The sequence below is a fragment of the Marmota monax genome, unplaced genomic scaffold, assembly GCF_021218885.2.
Source record: "Marmota monax isolate L192 unplaced genomic scaffold, Marmota_monax_Labrador192_F-V1.1 WCK01_AAM20220418_F8-fsc00173, whole genome shotgun sequence".
Classification (NCBI taxonomy): Eukaryota; Metazoa; Chordata; class Mammalia; order Rodentia; family Sciuridae; genus Marmota; species Marmota monax.
The window spans coordinates 3,234,452-3,252,609 of NW_026694620.1; the positions used below are offsets into that span (position 1 = coordinate 3,234,452).

The 18,158-nt window shown below is 44.5% G+C and overlaps 1 protein-coding gene across 2 annotated transcripts in view; it reads left to right on the forward strand.

Moving 5' to 3' along the window:
• Positions 1 to 18,158, forward strand: part of Prkca (protein kinase C alpha) — a 410,592-nt gene that overhangs the window by 131,504 nt on the left and 260,930 nt on the right. For both annotated transcript variants that reach the window (XM_058572202.1, XM_046422686.2), the window contains exon 3: positions 15,490 to 15,572. In XM_058572202.1, the coding sequence (XP_058428185.1) occupies positions 15,490 to 15,572 (83 nt within the window). The remainder of the gene's footprint in view (positions 1 to 15,489; positions 15,573 to 18,158) is intronic.

Consider the following 18,158-nt stretch of genomic DNA (forward strand, 5'->3'; position numbering starts at 1 on the left):
ACCTGACCTTACAGTGGCCACACCCCACTGTACTGCCCTTTAACCTAGACTTTGGGCCTTTCCGTTGGGCCTGCCCTATCTGCCCGGAGCTTGGACTTTCCCTCCGGGGCCAGCCCCATCCCTTATGCAACCCTGTTATTTTGCTTGTTCCTGCACACTGTGGGGACCTCAGGGCCTTGTCCAGCCTGGGCTTCCCGTTTCTCTCAGCGGGGGCTGCTCTGCCACGTTAGGCTTCCTCACACCAGACTCCATCCCGGTCCCTGTAGCAGCCAGCCTTCAGGAGGGGAGCACCTGGAGCCTGGACGCTCAGTAGCCCCACAGTTGTTCAAACCCACTTGTTGTGACAGAGTTAGAGCATGGTCACAGACACAGCCCCACTCAATGCCATCGCAGTTCCTATTCCATGGGACGCATCCCATGCCCACCAGCGAGCGTCCCGGGAAAAGCCTGAGCCCTCAGGCCAGGCCAGCAGGATCCAAACTCGGCCTTACCAAGTGTTAACTGTAGGATTTAGCAGTTTACTCTGTGTCACCATTCCTTTGTCCCGAATAAAGTAATTTATAAAGAGTGTTAACGCTGTCAGTGTTATGGAGATCATCATTCTTACTATGGATCCTTATTTTCTCATGTGACTGATCAAGTTCAAGTGACTCAAGGCTATGTCTAGAACCTTCTGTAGCAATATGCCCAGATTGGGGGTGGGGAATAACGGCAATGGTGCTATTGACATGGCCAGAGACCTCCAGTGACATTGTCTCTGTTTCTGTGTGTGTGCACGTAGGAGCTTTAAAAATTGATGGGGACCCGACTGCTGACGATGGGCCCCCTTGCCGGGTGCCCAGGGAATAATGTCTACATAGCTTTGCTCGGAAAGGGAGTGTCAGTCTAGATGGAAAGCTGCTGCTGTTATTGCAAACTGGGAGAGTGCACTAGTGAGCTACACTCGAGAAATGGCCCAGAGCAGCAATGTGCTGGGGCCAGAGTAGAATATGCCTCATGAGTTAGGTGAAAAGAGACCCACGTTGAAGCTTCTAGATCCACATTTTACCATCAGATTTAAAATGTGCTGAAGGTTTTGTTACAGCCCTGAAAGTAAGAAAATCTCTCCCTCTCTCTCTCTCTCTCTCTCTCTCTCTCTCTCTCTTTTTCTCTTTTTATCCTAAAGAGTCTTTTGATGTGTTTCACTGAACCAGAAGCCCATGTCCTCAACTTCAAGGAACAATGCATCATAAGGAGCCCCTTTCCTGAGCAGGATCACTGCAGTCGTCCCTGGGGTTGAACTTGGTTGGTTCAGGATTTCAGAGTGGACCCTGGAAGTCTGTGTCCCGGGTGCAGGAGGCCCCGTGCGCTACGGAATGCCCTCCTGGTCTCCATTCCAGCTTCTGCTGAACAACCCCCCTGATGTCCACTTCATCCTCCCTCCTTCCTTTTCAGACAGACCTTACCTCATGCCCTCTTGCAGGGAGCTGCAATCTGATACCCTGCAACTTCTACCCTTTGTTCCTGTAGGGTTTCCATTCTTGGGAACAAACTGTAAAAGCATCTTCCTGCCTGCATGTACCAGACCTCCAAGTATTTGGCCAACAGCTAAATTACAGACTCAGTCTTCCCTTTCACGTGGGTCCTCCAGTCCTGAGTCTCATCCTCCACTTTGGAAACCTAAAGCAAAGAGGCTGTAACTACGAGAGTGAGCTGCTTGCTCTGGAACCCTGCATCATGTGGCAGGAAGAGTTGAGACTTGCTGAGTGGAACTCTCACCACCTCCTTTTTAGAGACTGTACAACTCTTCTCTTAGCTCTTTTGGCAGCCAGACCATATTGTTAATTGTGTAATTAAAATACCTTCATCTTTTCATTTGTGCTATTGTTGATCAGTCTTCTTCTCACTTTGCGGTTCTGTAATTTTGAATCCAGGTGTTAGAATTATTTCTAGTACTCAATGTTGTTTTGAAGGTGATTGACTTGATCCAGCTCCGGATTTTCTTTTGATTTCTAATTTATTTGTCCAGGGGAATGTGCTCTATCTTTCTCAGTTCCCCTTTCCTATTTGAGAAATTTGCCCTGGGTGGGTTTGTGCGGGTCCAGAAGACTAAGCCTGTTAGCTTCATCTCATATCTAAAGGGATAAATTTTTACCTTGGGTACTTGTCAGCTGATGGATCCTTCACAGACTCGATGATTACACGTTGTAGGTATTGACTGATGTCCACCACAGGGATTGAGTGCCACCACACATAATTGAGTAATTTGAAAGATTTGGATTGTGGGGCGTGTGTAGCTCAGAGGCAGAGCACTTGCCTAGCGTGTGTGAGGCCCTGGATTTAGTTCTCAGCACTGCAAAAGAATCAGAAAGAACTGGAATATTATCAGTGAGTATGTGAAGGGAGAAAGGTAGTTGGGGAAACTCCCTGCCCAGTTGAGGTGGGTCTTGTCCAATCTGTCCTAGTTTCTACTACCCCTGGACTAGAAGGAGCCGTGGTTCTGATGCCCTTTCCTGGCAGCCGACTCTATGAGGATTTCGTGACCACACTTGGGTGCATCGGGGAGTGGGTGGCAGGCCCAAGCTCTGCAGGCACGTCCCTCTGCAGAGGGGAATGTGGCTCTCTGCACCAGGGCACCTCTCACCAAGGTCCCAGCCAGGCTGGGCTTCCTGCCATGTCTGTTTGGAGAGGACCTGGGCTCAGAGGGAGTGTCTGGCTTCCAGGGGTGGGTGGCAAGGGAGAGGCCAGCTAGGGCCGCTTGGTCTGGAGAGCTGGCTGAAAGCATCCCCGCCCAGCCTTTGGGTGGAGATGGGAGGCTCTGTGTTGGCTCAACCTCTCCCCCCATCCCCAGCCTCCAGCCTAGAGAGGACTCCATTGGGATTCCTTGTGCATTTTCCCTTTTTATAAGAAACAAAGAGAAAGAGCCACCCCTGGTTGGCCCGCATAGCTGCGGTGCCTGCCTCACTCCTGGTTGTTGATGTCCTGGTCAGTTGGAATGCCTGTCCTTTTCTTTCTTCTTGGCACAGTACCGGGGATTGAGGATTGAGTTACAACCCTGGCTGTTTTTAACTTTCAAAAAGAACAACTTTGAGATGAAGTCACATAAAATGCAATGCATCCTTTTGAAGTGGGGGAATTTGGTGGTTTCTAGTATTTTCCAGATTGCACAATCATCAGTGTGGTCCATCTTAAAACCTGCAACTGTCAGCCACTCCCTGAGCTCTGACTTGGCCACATGTCTCCAGAACGCCTTTCTTGGTGGACTGGAGTTCTCAGTGGGTCCTTCCGTCATGAGTCGAGTAACTTTCAATGTCTTTTTTGTTTATTGCTTCCAGAGTCAAGTTTAACTTTTTGGACATTATACTGTGATAGATACAAACTAATCGCTAAGCATGGCATGATTGGGGTGAAACCCCAAAGAGTTCAGGCAGACGACAGTGAGATGTCATCCCCGTCTTTATTTTCTCTTAGGTGCTGGGCTTGTCTCTGGCAATTGTCCTCCAGGGTTTCTGGGTTGTAGTTTTCTAATTTCTGGGTAGACCCTCTGGCTAAGCACCCTATATGAGTCCTCGAATTATATGAAATAAATACCCAATAAACTAACATTATACCAAAAAAGAATTTAATTCTAAGTATGTGCTAAACTCATGGCTTTGGTTTTGGCAATGTTTCCTGGAACAATCTAGGATCTGTGTTGCTGTCATAGTACTGCAAATGTCATATATGAAGTTAGATTTTTTATTAAAAAATACATGAGTGGTTGAAAAAAATATATATATAGATGAACAAAACGAAATAAAAGTAAAATTCAATCTTTCCGAGCACCATCCTAGAAACAGCCCCTTGAATACTTTGGGTGATTTAAAGGTTCATTCTCACGAAGAAACAACTTGTACATATTTTTTAAAAAATCAGAAAATAGTTTGGAAGCGTTTGGAAGCATTGCTTACAAGCGTAGATTGAAAAATCATTTTGGTTTTCAAATTCTGGATAACCAGGCGTAATATTTATAAATAAAGTCCACGTTGCCATATACTTTCTGCTGTGCAGTTTGGAAATGCAATGTGTTTGTCTCTGTGCTTCTGAAGAGCAGCTTCTCTGCTGCTCTCTGGGCCTTGATGTCCTCATTTGTGTGAAAACTTCCTTTCCCCAGATGCTCCCCGTGGCCAGCCACCCGTGGGCCTTGGAATCCCTTGGACACCTTCGCATTTCCTTTTGGAAGCTCCTAGCCTCCTGGCTTTGTAATCATGTGGTGTTCCACAACCCTGAAGCTTTATTAGTTCCCAACGTTCTTGATAAAAGAGAGGTAATTAGTGTATTATGACTTCTTTTTGAATTGTTCCACAAGATAAGCAGGGGAGAGTGCTACATGGGTAAAAAAAAAATTTGCATAATAATGCGAACAGACTTTCTCATAAAAGCTGAATGTAATCATGACAAAATGAAAGCACTCTATTTATGGAAAGTTCCTGCATGTATTTATCTCTAAGAATTAAAAATTACCACGGGGTTATGGTGGCCTCTGATTCCAGGAGGAACACGGGACCACGTTCCCTTCCTGAATGCATCCCGTCATCCTTCCTTCAGTGCAGAGAGGGCTCCTAGCCCATCCCACAGAGGCTGCCGTGGAAGCCCATCCAGAGCATTAAACAGGAAAACTTCCTAGCCCACCCCCAGGAGCCTGCCATTGCGTGGCTGAAACAGAGCCATAGAGTGCTGGCCTTGAAAGGGGAGTGCTCACTAGAGCATCTGGAGCAGCCCCTTGATTTGCTTCTGTGAACCAAGATCAACAGTGACCCTTTCTCGGTGGCCGTGCTTGTGCTCCTGTTCAGCGGTGCTCCGTTTCCCTCTGACCTCCTACCCGTCTCCACTGTTTGCATGAGGTGGCTCAGGCCTCTTTCCATAGCTTTGCATGGTTATTCCTGCCCAACTCTGAAAGGGGGCTGTTCCACCTTGGAGGGCTGTGTCTTCTCTCAGCCTCAGCACTGGTGTCTTTTCTGCCTCAAGTCTTTCTTGACCTCGGGCAGGGATGAGGTGCTCAGACCCTCTCCCTGGGAAGACGCGCTGACACTCACTGCATGACCTCAGAAGGATCCCGCTGTGACTGTTTCCCCAGCTCTGCTCAAAGCTCTGAGGACCCTGAGCCTTACTGGCCTTTGTACTCACCAGGGTCTGGTACCATTTCTGGGCTGTAGTTATTGCTCAGTAGATAGTACACTGAATGCTTCTTGTCCACAGCCTGTTTGCCCCCTACCCAGCCTCCTGCCCACCCCTGTATAAGACAGTGACTCTCCGGTCCCTGATCTGCAGATATGCCTTGGTCCGCTTGTGCCCGACTTCTCAGGAGCGTGAGGCTGGCACTGGATTTGCCCATCAGACTTTAGGCCCATCTCTGTTCTGCCCTCCCTCAGCCCTGCCTCTGATCGGTGGCCGATGCCCTGAGTCCTGGGAGGAATTCCATTCTCCTCCTACCATCCTTCGTGAAATCATTTTCACGATTCCCACCATCTCTTCGAAGTGGGTGTCTGAAGGGACTGTGCTTGTGAGTCCTTGAGTCCCTGGTGCCTGCCTGGCTTCTTGGCATTTGGCTAGGGACTTCCTGGATATTTGTGGAAGAAGTGGCCAAAAGGACACATATACAACTTTATTTTGAAACGGATCCGTCATAACTTATGAAGTTACACTCCATTTGTGTACAATATGTCAAAATGCATTCTACTGTCAATAAAAAAATAAGAAATTATTATATTAATAGTACCATTAATAACAATATTAATATTAAAACATATGATTACGTATAATAAAGTAATGTAATGTACTTTAATATAAAATATAACATAGTTATAATACTAATATATAAATGTAATTATAATATGGTGTTACTTATAACATTAATAATATAATGATATAATGCTATTATATTATTATTAATGATGATAAAATAACCACCATTGAGTTATCACTTACTATAAGCTAGAGACTGTATTTACCTAATTACAAACATTTTCTCATTTTTATCTTCACCACTATACAATGAGATAACTCAAGTTTAAAGGGAGTAAGAAACTTGTCCAATGCACATAATGTATATCAGCTTAGAATTCAATCCCAAGTCAGATTCCAAAGTCCTTACATCTAACTTACATCTAAGCAGAAGACTCTTCCAGAATGGTGTTAAGATTTCATGTGGCCCATTGAGTATTTTCCTCTGACATTTACAATGCTGGAAAAGATCTAACTTTGATATGTATATAAAATATTCTATTCTTCCCTACAATATTATATTATGATGCTGTCATTTAATAATTTATTTAGTCTTTCTGAAACTTTATGCATACATACATATCTTTATTCTTAAGGAAAAAACCCAGAGAAAAAGTAATCAGGCCTTATATTTTTGCATGTCTGTAATCTCAGCGGCTTAGGAGACTGAGGCAGGAGGATTGCAAGTTCAAAGACAGCCTCAGTAACTTAGCGAGGTCCTAAGCAGTAACCTAATGAGACCCTGTCTCAAAATAAAAATATAAAGAAGTTTCTCAGTGCTTAAACAACCCTAGGTTTTTGAAAAGTAGCTCCTTGAGGTTTTACCCGGTTGAAACATTCCAAGTATATAAAGGGGCTGTGTTGGATAAGGAGGAGAAAACATACTTGATAGACAGGTGTGGTAAGCGAGCCCAAGCCTTCTGTCCATCTCCCCTCCCTCTTGACTTGTGCGTACGTGTGTGTGTGTGTGTGTATGTGTGTGTCTGTCCGTGCGTGCATGTGGTGTGCATTTTTATCCCTCTGGATTTCCAGCAGTGCGTTGGGGAGAAGCACTGTAGGCAGTCTAGTGTCTGGTGTGAGGTTTTAGCGGGAGAAAGCCCCATCCTTCCTTTATACCCTCCGTTCTGCCAAGGCCTTGGAGAACCTGCTGGTTTGTACCTTTGCTTGCTGTGGCTGGGTTTTGTGCCAGCCTCCCCTCTGATGGGCACGAACCACCAGGCTCTTGTGTCTTGGCCCTGGAAGCAGTACTGCCATCAGCACAGACCCAGGGGCCCAGGCAACAGTGTCCTCTATTACAAACTCATCAAATTTCCCATCAGTTTTGTCACTTAGTGCCCACCTACCGTGTGAGCTCTCTGAACCTCAATTGCTGCATCATAAAATGGACACAACAAAACAATGGGGGACAGCTGGGCCTGGTGGGGTACACACATGTAATCTGTCTCTAAATTTAAAAATCACAAAAATAGGGCTGGGGATGCGGCTCAGTGGTCGAGTGCCCCTGAGTTTAATCCCCGGTACTTAAAAAACGAACAAACAAACAAACGAAACACAATGAAGGCCATTATTTTAGCATGGAAAACGTAGCATTTCTGAAATCATTCCCCACAACTCCTGTGACAGGGGTGTTCCGCCACAGAACATGTTGCTATTACCAAGGACTGCATACCTGTGGTTAAATTTGCAGATTTTGTATGAGGTAAGAATTGAAGTGGGATCCTGCCAGAGTTCAAGAGCCTCCATTTCTTTTGCCTGGCATTTTGGGGAAGACCTGGGTTGCTTTTGGACTTAAAGGGGCGTGCCTTTTGCCAAAGAGAGTGCCGTGCCTTATGCCCACGCTGCAGGCAGAACTGTGCTTACATGGAGTTCTTACATGTGAGCAAAAGAAATAAGTACTGTTCCACTGGACTGTGGGAATTTTCAACTGAAAGGGGAAGAGAAAAGGCAAAATAGAGAGGCCCAGAGCCCAGTTCAACTTCCTTGACTTTTGTTCTTTCTTACAGGTCCCCTTTTAATTCCAGGCCCAAAAAAAAAAAAAAGTCTTAAAAATATTGCAGAAAGCCAGGTAGGATGAGCTTGATACACCCTTGGGTCGAACGTGTTGCAGTCTTTAGGATCAAAATGAGGAAACCTGACATGTACCCTGGCTCGTGGAGGTTCAGATGTGCAGCCCATGTTGCGAAATTAAAAACGGAAACTAAGAGCAAAGTTGGATGATTCAGATGATTCTGAAATCAACACAAAAACACTGCTTGATCTGAGCTTTATAAAGTGAACCTTAGATTTCCCTTCAAACATGTCTGCGTGATTAATCATATATTTATCTTTAAAGGCTCCCCTAGCCCCATAAAATAGGTAACCCTGGTACTGCAGACACTGAAGTAATTGGGATTTTATTAATTCATAGTTGATGTTAGGTGTGTCAGTTTTGAGTTGGAGAACACAGGAATAAGTTGAAATCAGTGAAGGAAGACACCGGTGTCTAACCATTGGTATTTGTGTCCCTTTCCTCATCTTTCTTCTCCCCCGAGTGGCTTCTGGGCCCAGATCATCAGTCCCCTGGCAGGCTCATCTTTTCTCCATGGCTCTGGAGGAGCCTTCTTTCTGAGGAGGGCCTGGCTGGTCTTGACTGCTCCTGGCCCCTGATCTCCCCTGACTCTCCCCCAGCTCCTACACTGCCGCCTCCTTCCACCGTCAACCACAGAATGGGAACACCTGCTCCTTGGATTTCTGCTTCACCAGGCACATGCCCCTCAAAGCTTGGTCTTTAGCGCCCTGCTGTCCTCTGGTCCCTGGCCTTGAAGTGCCGGTGCCTGCCTGACATGGAGAGCTGGGTGACCCCGCAACACATTTACACTCAACTTGCCCAAAACCAAAACTGCTGCTTCAGTGACAGCCCAGGAGTAGTTTCTCCTGCCCGTGTGGTACCAGGTTCCCAGGCCCAAGGGGATTCCCTGTGGTCTCCTCTGTGTCACAGCCCAGTTTTCCCATTAGCACTTAGAATTCTGTCTCCTACAAATACAGAAAAGCCAACTCCAACAAGCACAAACAATAAAAGCACATGTGACACAGTCTTGTGTGCTCAAGTGTATTAAATTTCATGGCCTATACGAAGGGATAGGTGTCTGTGAAGAAAATGACCTTTTTAAAGGGTACTTCTTGGTCCGCATGACGGAGGGCCCGGAGGTGAATTCCACGCCAACCCCCAGGTCTGTGCTCTCAGTTTCATCCTGAGATCTCCCTTTGGGGTGCAAGATGATAACACCATGAGCCCTCCAGTCCCCCTTCCCCCAAGGCCCACGTTCCATCTCTCTCTCTCTCTTACTTCTTCAAAATAGATCTCAGACCCCACCAGCAGGAAAAGGAGGTTCCGACATTCTTGGTGAAATTAGAGACGCTTCTCCTAGAGAGAAGGGGGAAGAGGGACGCCTGGTCGGGCCGGGGAATCCAGGGAGTTTTGAAAGAACGCATTGGGCGTCGTGGGTACGCGTGCTAGGAGTCAGAGCCAGTGTGCCGTCTGAAGAATGGCGTGCCTTATGCTGTGTGACAAGGCACATTTATTTGATTTGTTTTCACACAACTTTAACATGTATCCCAGGAGAAGACTGTTTTCATTGTTATAAATCTGAAACCAATAATTTTCTTTTAACATGCAAATATAATATAAGCTCCATTTTTTTATTACTTTCCCTGCAAAGCTGAAAGCGGTTGACTTGCCTTAGAGATTTTCACTTCATTGTATTTTGATGTGACGTTACCTTTCATTAATCCCTTCCAGCTAAGCAAAAATTTAATTAAAATCATCTCACATGATGGCAGCCATTTATGTATTTAAGGAAGGAGGAGGGGGAATAAAAGGACTCAGGGAAGCTCAGCTACCAGCCTTCTGTTCTAAACGAAGTCGCACTGTTAAATTTAGTAGGTTCTTCCTTGAATTCAGAATTGGTTACTCATGGCTGTTTTCCCATAGATTTTGGAGCATGGGGAATTTTTAGGCCTATATTTCATTTTACATGTCTATAACATGGATTTGAAATGATTTGAATTTAGTGTGGAAAGAAAAGAAATTTATTTATTTTAAGGTGAAGTGGAAAACTGAACATAACATTATGTATTTTTTTTTCCCCTCCATGAACACAGCAATCTCTGTGTAGGTGGGGTGATCCCCCTGTGCATATAGTATTAGGTGACAAAGTATCTCAATAATTTAGTAAGAGGGCCACACCTGGGGTCTAAGGAGCCTCATTCCCATCATTACCACCAACCTTTACAGCTTGAGGTGCTGCGGGAGGCTGCGGGGTGGGGCACATCTCTAATACTAAAAGGTCACCTAAGCCCTTGGCTCTGAGCTCCAAGCTTTCCCCAAATCCCTGTCTATTCTGACACTGATTTCATCTGGAATTTTGTAGAATGGAGGCCAATACTTTACCTTGGTTCTCTTTCTTGAGTTTCAACTAAAACTCAACTGTGAACATGAATAATGATAAAAATTCACACCAGCAGGACCACAAAGCTGTCTGCAACTCCCTGTGCCTCTTGTTTATGATCTCAAGAATATTGTTCTTGTTTGATTCAGTACCTAAATATTTTTTATTGTGGTAAAACATGTTGCATGAAATTTAACCACTGAAGCAATTTTAAATGAACAATTTGGTAGCATTAAGTACATTTAGTGTTGCCCAGTCACCTTTACTATCCATTTCCAGAAGTTTTGTTTTTTAATCATTTCAAATAGAAACTGAACCCACTGATCACCAACTCCCAATTCCTTTCCTGGCCCCATCCCTGGGAACTCCTGTTCTACTCTATGAACTTGTTGTAGCGGCCACACATGAGTGGGATCATACACATTTGTTTCTTTCTTCTCTGGATTCTTTCTCTTACCATGTATTCAGATTCATCCTTTTCTTGCACATGTCAGGATTTTGCTCTTTGCATGTACATAATACCTTCCATTTGTCCATTCATTTGTTAAAGGACACTTGAGTTGTTCCCATCTCTTACCTATTGAGAATGATGCTTCTATGAAACTTGGTGTACAAATATCTGTTTTAAGTACCGGCTTTCAATTCTTTTCTCTTTGGAAGTGAAATTGCTGGATCATATGAGAATCCCATGTTTAATTTTTTAGCAAACCTCCAGACTGTTCAAGAAGCTGTACCATTTCACATTCCCACCAGCCACGGATGTGGGTTCCAATTTCTCTGCATCCTTGCCAACAGTTTTCCTTTCACCTTTTCTTTTCTTCCTCTTTTTAAAAGAAAACAATAGCCATCCTAGTGGGCATATAGTGGTGACTGATTACTGTTAGCTGAACTTTCCCCTTGGGTTAGAACCCTTGCTGTACTTACTGATTTGTGGGTGATCGGTGCTGGCGGGTGGCACTTCTGAAGGGGAGTTGACTGACAGCACATACTCTGCTACAGCCCCTTCCTTATCCATAGTGTCAGTTCACTGTATGTATGTGTGTGTGTGTGTGTGTGTGTGTGTGTGTATATATACACACACACACACATATATATATATATATTTATATATATATTTTTTTGGTCAGACCTTTATGCATGGATGGGGTATGGAAAGGCTTCTGGACGTACGTTTTCTCAGGATCTTTCTAGGAGACATTGTCTAGGATCAAGAGCCCTCAGGTAGTCACCTGCACGATGATGGCTTTTGACACAGTTGAGCATTCTCAACTCCACAGTCAGGGTGTGTTAAGGAATGTACTTGGCGGAGCCTGTGGTCTCTGTCACTCTTTGTCCCACTGCGCTGTTCTCTCCACATTATGTGCATTATCCAGTCATCCATGTCTGGGAGGCAGAGTAAGCGTGTCATGCAGAGGATTAGAGGAAAGTGATTTTGTGCTTAGCAGTTAATGGCGTGAAGATTGACTTTGTGTCTTTATGACACGGTTGGATTCCTGTTTTCCATCCTCTCATTTGGCTTCACAGATGCAGGTGACCCATAGTCTTTGAAATGAGGCTCCAACTCAGACTTTCTGGGCAGCCTGTGGCTTCTTAAGCACAGATTTGTTTAAGGACCAAGAGTTTGGACCCCTGAAAAACCATGATGCAGAAAGAATCTGCCTTGATTTGTGTCTCCACTTCCTCCCAGCTCAGGGGCTACCAGTTTGTCTTCCTGGCTGTCCAGGTCAGGCAGGTATTATTGAAGGTGTACCATGAGACAGGTACCACCTTATTTCCCCTTCTCCCCAATTCCCCTTACTCCACATTAACATGGTAAGATAAATTCCTTTATTTTTTTATTGTTTTTAGTTGTAGTTGGACACAATACCTTTATTTTATTTATTTATTTTTATGTGGTGCTGAGGATCAAACCCAGGGCCTTGCACATGCTAGGCGAGTGCTCTACCGCTGAGCCACAACCCCATCCCCTCCTTTAGATTTTAAAATATGAAAGATAATAACTCCCGATTTTTTAGCCAGGGAAAGACCTATACTGGCCATCTCCAGGTAAGTCCAGTGAATTCTTATTTTATTGTCCCAATCTATTCCTCTTCTTTCAATGTCACTAGCAAGACTTTTCAAATGTCTTGTTTGATTATATTGTCTTATAGCATGTGAATTACCCAGTTTAGTTTGCAACTTGAAACCAGAGGTCAAGACCAGCCATTTTGGAATCTCTGGTCATGGCTGGGTGTTCTGGGGCAGGCCTTCCCAGATAAATGCTATATTCAGCCAGAGTCAGCCCAACTACAAGGTCCTCTTCTCCATCTTTTCCATGGGGGACCGGGGTGGGTTTAAAGGTAAGGTACAACTGGGCTTTCTCTCCCTGGTCATCCAGGTTGGGCAGATTCTATTTCCTTGTCTTTTGGAGGTCATCTTTCATGAATCTTGAATTTTCAAACAGTCCTATAGGGTCTTTGTCCTCAGATAACCCCCATCTGTGAGTGTGACTCTTTGGAAACACAAGACCCTTCTCCCTCCTGTCTGCCTCCTGTTGGTAGAATCTGTTCATTGAAATGGGAAGCTTCTGTGCATAGAAGAGGAGGAGGGAGCCCCTAAGGCAGGCTGCAGGGATGTAATTTGGGGGTGGGTGGGTTTTTTTTTGCTTCCCTGTAAGTTTTACTGGGCAGTAATGGCCTGGTTCTTCTCAGGAAAAAATTTGAAATGAGACATGTTTTATTAGGTGTGCAATAGCAATACTTCCAGGTGGAGCTGTGTCACTGTGTTGATGTGTAGATGCAGATAGCAATGACAGGTGCAGAAGACAAGACGTCTTTCCAAAGGGGTTTGACAAATATGGGTTTTCTGAACACTGTTCATCCGCATATGGAGAGGACTTAAAAAAAATAAAAAGGATGAAAGACCTGGGTGTTTAAACAATTAAGTGGGAAATCGGAAGGCTGATTTTCCTCTCCAAACACCGTCTCCAGAATAAACCATGATCAGGAATAATGCTGCTCTAACCTCTTCTGTTCGTAATTGATCTTTCTGATTCCAGTGAACGAGAAGTGATTCTGTGCCTGGGGGCTGTGAGCAGATCAGATTAATTTGCGCCTTCGAAGCCCTGCTTTATTATCTATCCTTGGAGGATTTTGCAATCAAGATGCTTTTAGCAGAACACAGTGGAAAGGACGCTCCTCTGAGGACTCCCAGGAGCTCAGTGCTGCCCTTTGATTGGCTCAGTGCTGCCCAGACAGCCAGGGGGCCCTTTCTTCTGCTTCTCTCCAACCTCCTCCAGCCTCTGGCCGTGCATAAGGGTGGGCAGGTGTATTGGGCGTGGTAGATGGTGTGTAGCAGCTCAAGATAACCCCTCTCCTGGGCAGTTCCACCTCTAAAAGGTTGCTCCTATATGAGATCTTTTCATTCATTAAGTTTTCTGGGATGGCTCCTACCCAACAATCACCCCTGATTCTTCTTCTCTTATAGGGAAACCCCATCTCTTCATCCTCTGGGTTTGTATAGGAATGTGCATCTGTGTGTACATATGTATGTGTGTGCTCACATGAAATAGGATATTTAGTGCAGCGTATCCTATGGTTAATCAGCAAGTCCTAAAATTCTTCTGAAATTTCTCTGGCATCTGTTGTGTCCGTATCTTGGCATCCTGAATAGTGTTGGACAATTACTTCCATACCTCTGCTATGCAAAAGACTTGTAACTGGGTCTTATGGCCACAAATCTATACTATTAAATTCTTCCTGTTGCTACTATTTGCATATCTTAGATATTGCTTTTTTCTGTGTTATTTTCAGTGTAAAACCTCTCGGTGACTTCCAAGGCTCATCAAAAATATTCTGAATTTCTTTCTGACCACTCATGGTCCTCTCAGTACTCTCTCAGTACTTGATCTCCTGTTGGGAGTTCAGCGCCCAGCAAACCTGCTGTCCTTTCCCACCCACTGAAATGGCTCACCCTCTTTGATCTCCTTCATGTACTAACATATGTGCAGGGAGTTGCATTATCATTGGTAAGAGAAGAAAATAGCACACGAACTGAGAATTAGAGGAGTTCTAGCTTTCTTTGTGCAGTGTCTTAGTTGCATTCTGTTGCTATAACAGAATACTTGAGACTGGTCATTTATAAAGAACTGAAGTTTATTTTCTCACTCTTCAGGAGGCTAGGAAGTCCAAGGTCAGGTGCTAAAATTTGGCAAGGGTGTTCTTGCTGCCTCCTCCAGGTGGAGGGCACACCTTATACTCACATGATAGAAGCAGCAGAGGGGGCTGAACTTGCTTTTTTGAAATGGCATTAGTCCTACTCATGAGGGCCAAACCCTCACAGCCCAACCACCTCTCCAAGGTCCCACCTCCCAACACCACTCTAGTCCAACCAAATTTCATTGTGAGTTTTGGAAGAAACAAACATTCAAACCACAGCTTGCAACTTCCCCAACACTCTGAGAGTATATTGTTAGAACCTTTTTATTATTCAATGATGACCAACAGTAATGGAGGCTGCCCTTTGAAGCTAGACTTCAGGCTTTGAAGGACCAGATATTGCTCATATTCCCCCACATTACATCATCCCTGAAAACCTCTAGGGGATTGCTTACTAAGTTCTCTAACAGATTATTTTATTGGTACATCTCCAGGAGTAGGTATCAAAACCATGTGGAGCCCGGAAAATACTTGCTGTGTAATAGATTTTGCTAGATTTGCAGGGACTCCTTCAACTCATGTCAGCACAGGCAAACAGAAGTTGTTCAGTGCACCCCAACTTCTCCCATTTCAGAGGGCTGTTTTCTGGAGATTGGGTTGTGCCTTGATGAGTCCCTTAAGTTTAGATTTCACTGAGGATGTCTTGCAAACCACACTAAGGGATGCTCAGGAGTTATTTATAATCAGTTATTCTTTTTTTATATTTGCATTATTTTCACCCACAGGGTATAATGTTTACATACATGTGTCTGCTCATGTATGTGCACAGACGTCTGTGAGTGCATGTATGTATTGGTAGGGGATGTTGCAAGGTGCTTTAAGTTTTGATTCTGGTTTGTACCTTGGAAAACTGTCTTGTAGTCTCTAGCTCCCCTCTCCCTCAACTTTAGGGGCTGGGAACCACAGCATAGGTCTCCTGGGCTCCTGTCAGCTCTGGCATTTTGTGACTGTGTCATCAGTGAGTCAAATCAATACAAAATGTTGCTTATGAAGGTGAAGTGCCTTCTGATGAGTGTTTATAAGATTTTATTTACATTGAAATGAAAACAACTTCTAACAGTAAGTAGCCATGTTTGGAGAACAAAGCCCATATATTAATTTTCGTTTTCTTTTGTCTCTCTCAGTTTGCTGTTTTGTGGTACACAAGAGGTGCCATGAGTTTGTTACTTTTTCATGCCCGGGTGCAGACAAGGGACCCGACACTGATGTAAGTAGCCTGCAAACCATTATTTGATGTTAATGTGAATTTCTGGGCTTTATTTTCTTTTTTAATGACTGTACAGCTGTTGTTTTGTCACAGACTATTAATGAGAAGACTGCTCTCAATTAGTCTCATGTAACTTTGACTTGTGCTAATGAACAGATTGATAGTCCTTGTGAGCCCTGGACTACTTCTCAGAGAAGTCCTTGGAGGAGAATTATTAGCTGTGCTCCTCCACTCTGGGCAGCCACGCTGACTAAATCCACCAAATTTATAGCACAGGCCGCACTGACGGAGTTTACAGTGAGCATAAGTCACCCTTCAGTTTATTTCTAAAGGTTTTTAAACAGATGGGGCCGTCCTTGGTGTTGGCCAATGTAACAAACTGCTCCTGATTGCTTCACAAGAGTCCTCGTACCCTTCCATTCAGTATTGTTGTAAGTACCACGGTTGTGGAAATGACTTTGTATCTGTTTCACTGAACAATGATCCTAGAGCTGCCAAACCGTTTCATTTATTTGTGTCCCGATTCTGCTTTTCTCTACTGAATAACTCTGTTGTATCTCATTGTACAAAAGAAAGAAAGAAAGAAAGAAAGAAAGAGGAGATCAGCTAGAGAGATTGAGCAGGAGGAGACATGAAATGCCAGTGTCTGAAATATATTGGGTGGAGGGGAACTTGGGTGTTACATGAAAAACATTATTTTAACTGGAAAAAAAAAAAGGTTGCAAAGAAGGCCTGGGTGGGTAAGCATTTCTGCTCTGATTTGCTTTTGCCAGATCGGTTTAGTCACTCATTCTTAGTTATGGACTTCAAGAGAGCCCTACCTTTGGCCCTTGTTTCCAGTGAGGAACTTGGATTTTGAGTGGCTTTCTCAGTGCAGGTGGCATTTTCATGGTGGGCTTCAAGGGACTCAGATTTAGGTGGTTGAAACCCGTGTAGTGAGGGAAACGTCAGTGACCTTCATTTGACCTTCAGTGCACTGAAACATCCTATGGTTTGGTTAAGATGGAGGTAGAGGCAGCGGTAAGCGGGTGCCATGGGCACTGGGGCTTCCATGTTCTACAAAGGCCCCAGAGGGCATCTCCAGAGGTCACTTTGTTTTATCTCTTTGTGGACAAGAAATTTCACCCAAGTTCGTGGATGCTCAGTGCCTTGTCCTCAAACAAAAGTGTTATTTCCTCGGCCACCTCAATTCCCCATATTGTCCTCCTTTCTGGAATACCTTCTCCACTTGGGGCATTCTAAAGATAAGAATAGATGGAGGAAAGGTCGTGTGCCAACTTTTCTAAAACACCAAAGTCCTTGTGCTTTTTTTTGAAGGTGTCCCAAAGAATCATGGGGTGATCCTTTCACTTCTTTTCTCACTATTCCTATCTTCGTCCTCTTATTTTAACTTTCCTCATTTTTCTTCTCTCTCCTCCTGTTTCTGTACCATCAAGAATGGGCAGGAGTGGGGAGCTGGAGTGTGCTACACCAGAGGCTGAGGAGGGAGGTTGGCGAGTTTGAGGCCAGCCTGGGCGACATAGTGAGACCCTTTTTCAAAAAAAAAAAAAAAAAAATAAGAAAGGGGGCAGATGTGTGGCTAGGCTACACATAAATAGTTTGTATGTCTCTTTTCTCTTCCTTTTTCTTCCCACATTTTCATTCTTTTGGTCAAGTAGAATCTGTAATGCTCTGAAACTCTTGTCTGGTGACTTGGGTACAAGAACCATCACAGAGATTTGCCCCTTGCCCTGTAAGGAGTTTTTTGGGAGGAAGGTAGATGGTAAAAAGTCATTGGTTAATAAAGAAGAATGACTTTATCGAATTTGCTGGCAAATGGATGGGTCTTGAGACTATTATGCTAAGCAAAATAAGCCAATCTCCCCAAACCAAAGGTCGAATGTTTTCTGATATGTGGAAGCTAATCCACAATAAGAGGCAGGAGATACAAGTTCGGTGGCTTAGACAAAGGGGAATGAGGGAAGGGAAGCAGGAGAGGAAAAGGAAAGCCAGTGGAATGACTCTGTCATGACTTTCCTGTGTACCTATATGAATACACCACAGTGAATCTCACCGTCACATATATCCAAAAGACTGGGGTCCTAATTGGAATAACATATATTCCATGCTATGTATTTATATCAAAATGGACTCTACTGTCATGTGGAACTAAAAAGAAACAATAAAAAATTATTTAAAAAAATGTCACTGGTTAAAACAGACCCAGGTGCGCAGAGCAGGTGTACCTGAGGGACTTGCCGTAGGTGGCCAAGGGAGCTTCACAGAGGCAACGGCATTCGAACTGAGCTTCAAGAGTGGCTGGAATAGGCAGGCAAAAGGGAGCAAGCACGTGTGTGCTGTGGAGGAAGGAGCCCTGGAAAGGACTGTGCCGGACAAGGGAAAAGCAAGTTGAGAGCCAGATGCGGGAAGGAGCTCAGCTATGGGAACACGAGGAAGTCAGGCATCAGATGTTTTGTTAAGAATTCTGAAGGATTTGGAACAACCTCCTGGAAGCAGTGGGGACCCCGGGGAAGTCTGACACGAGGAGTGATGTAACACTGTGTGCATCTTATACAGGTTACTGTGGCTTAGGAAATGGATGGGGCA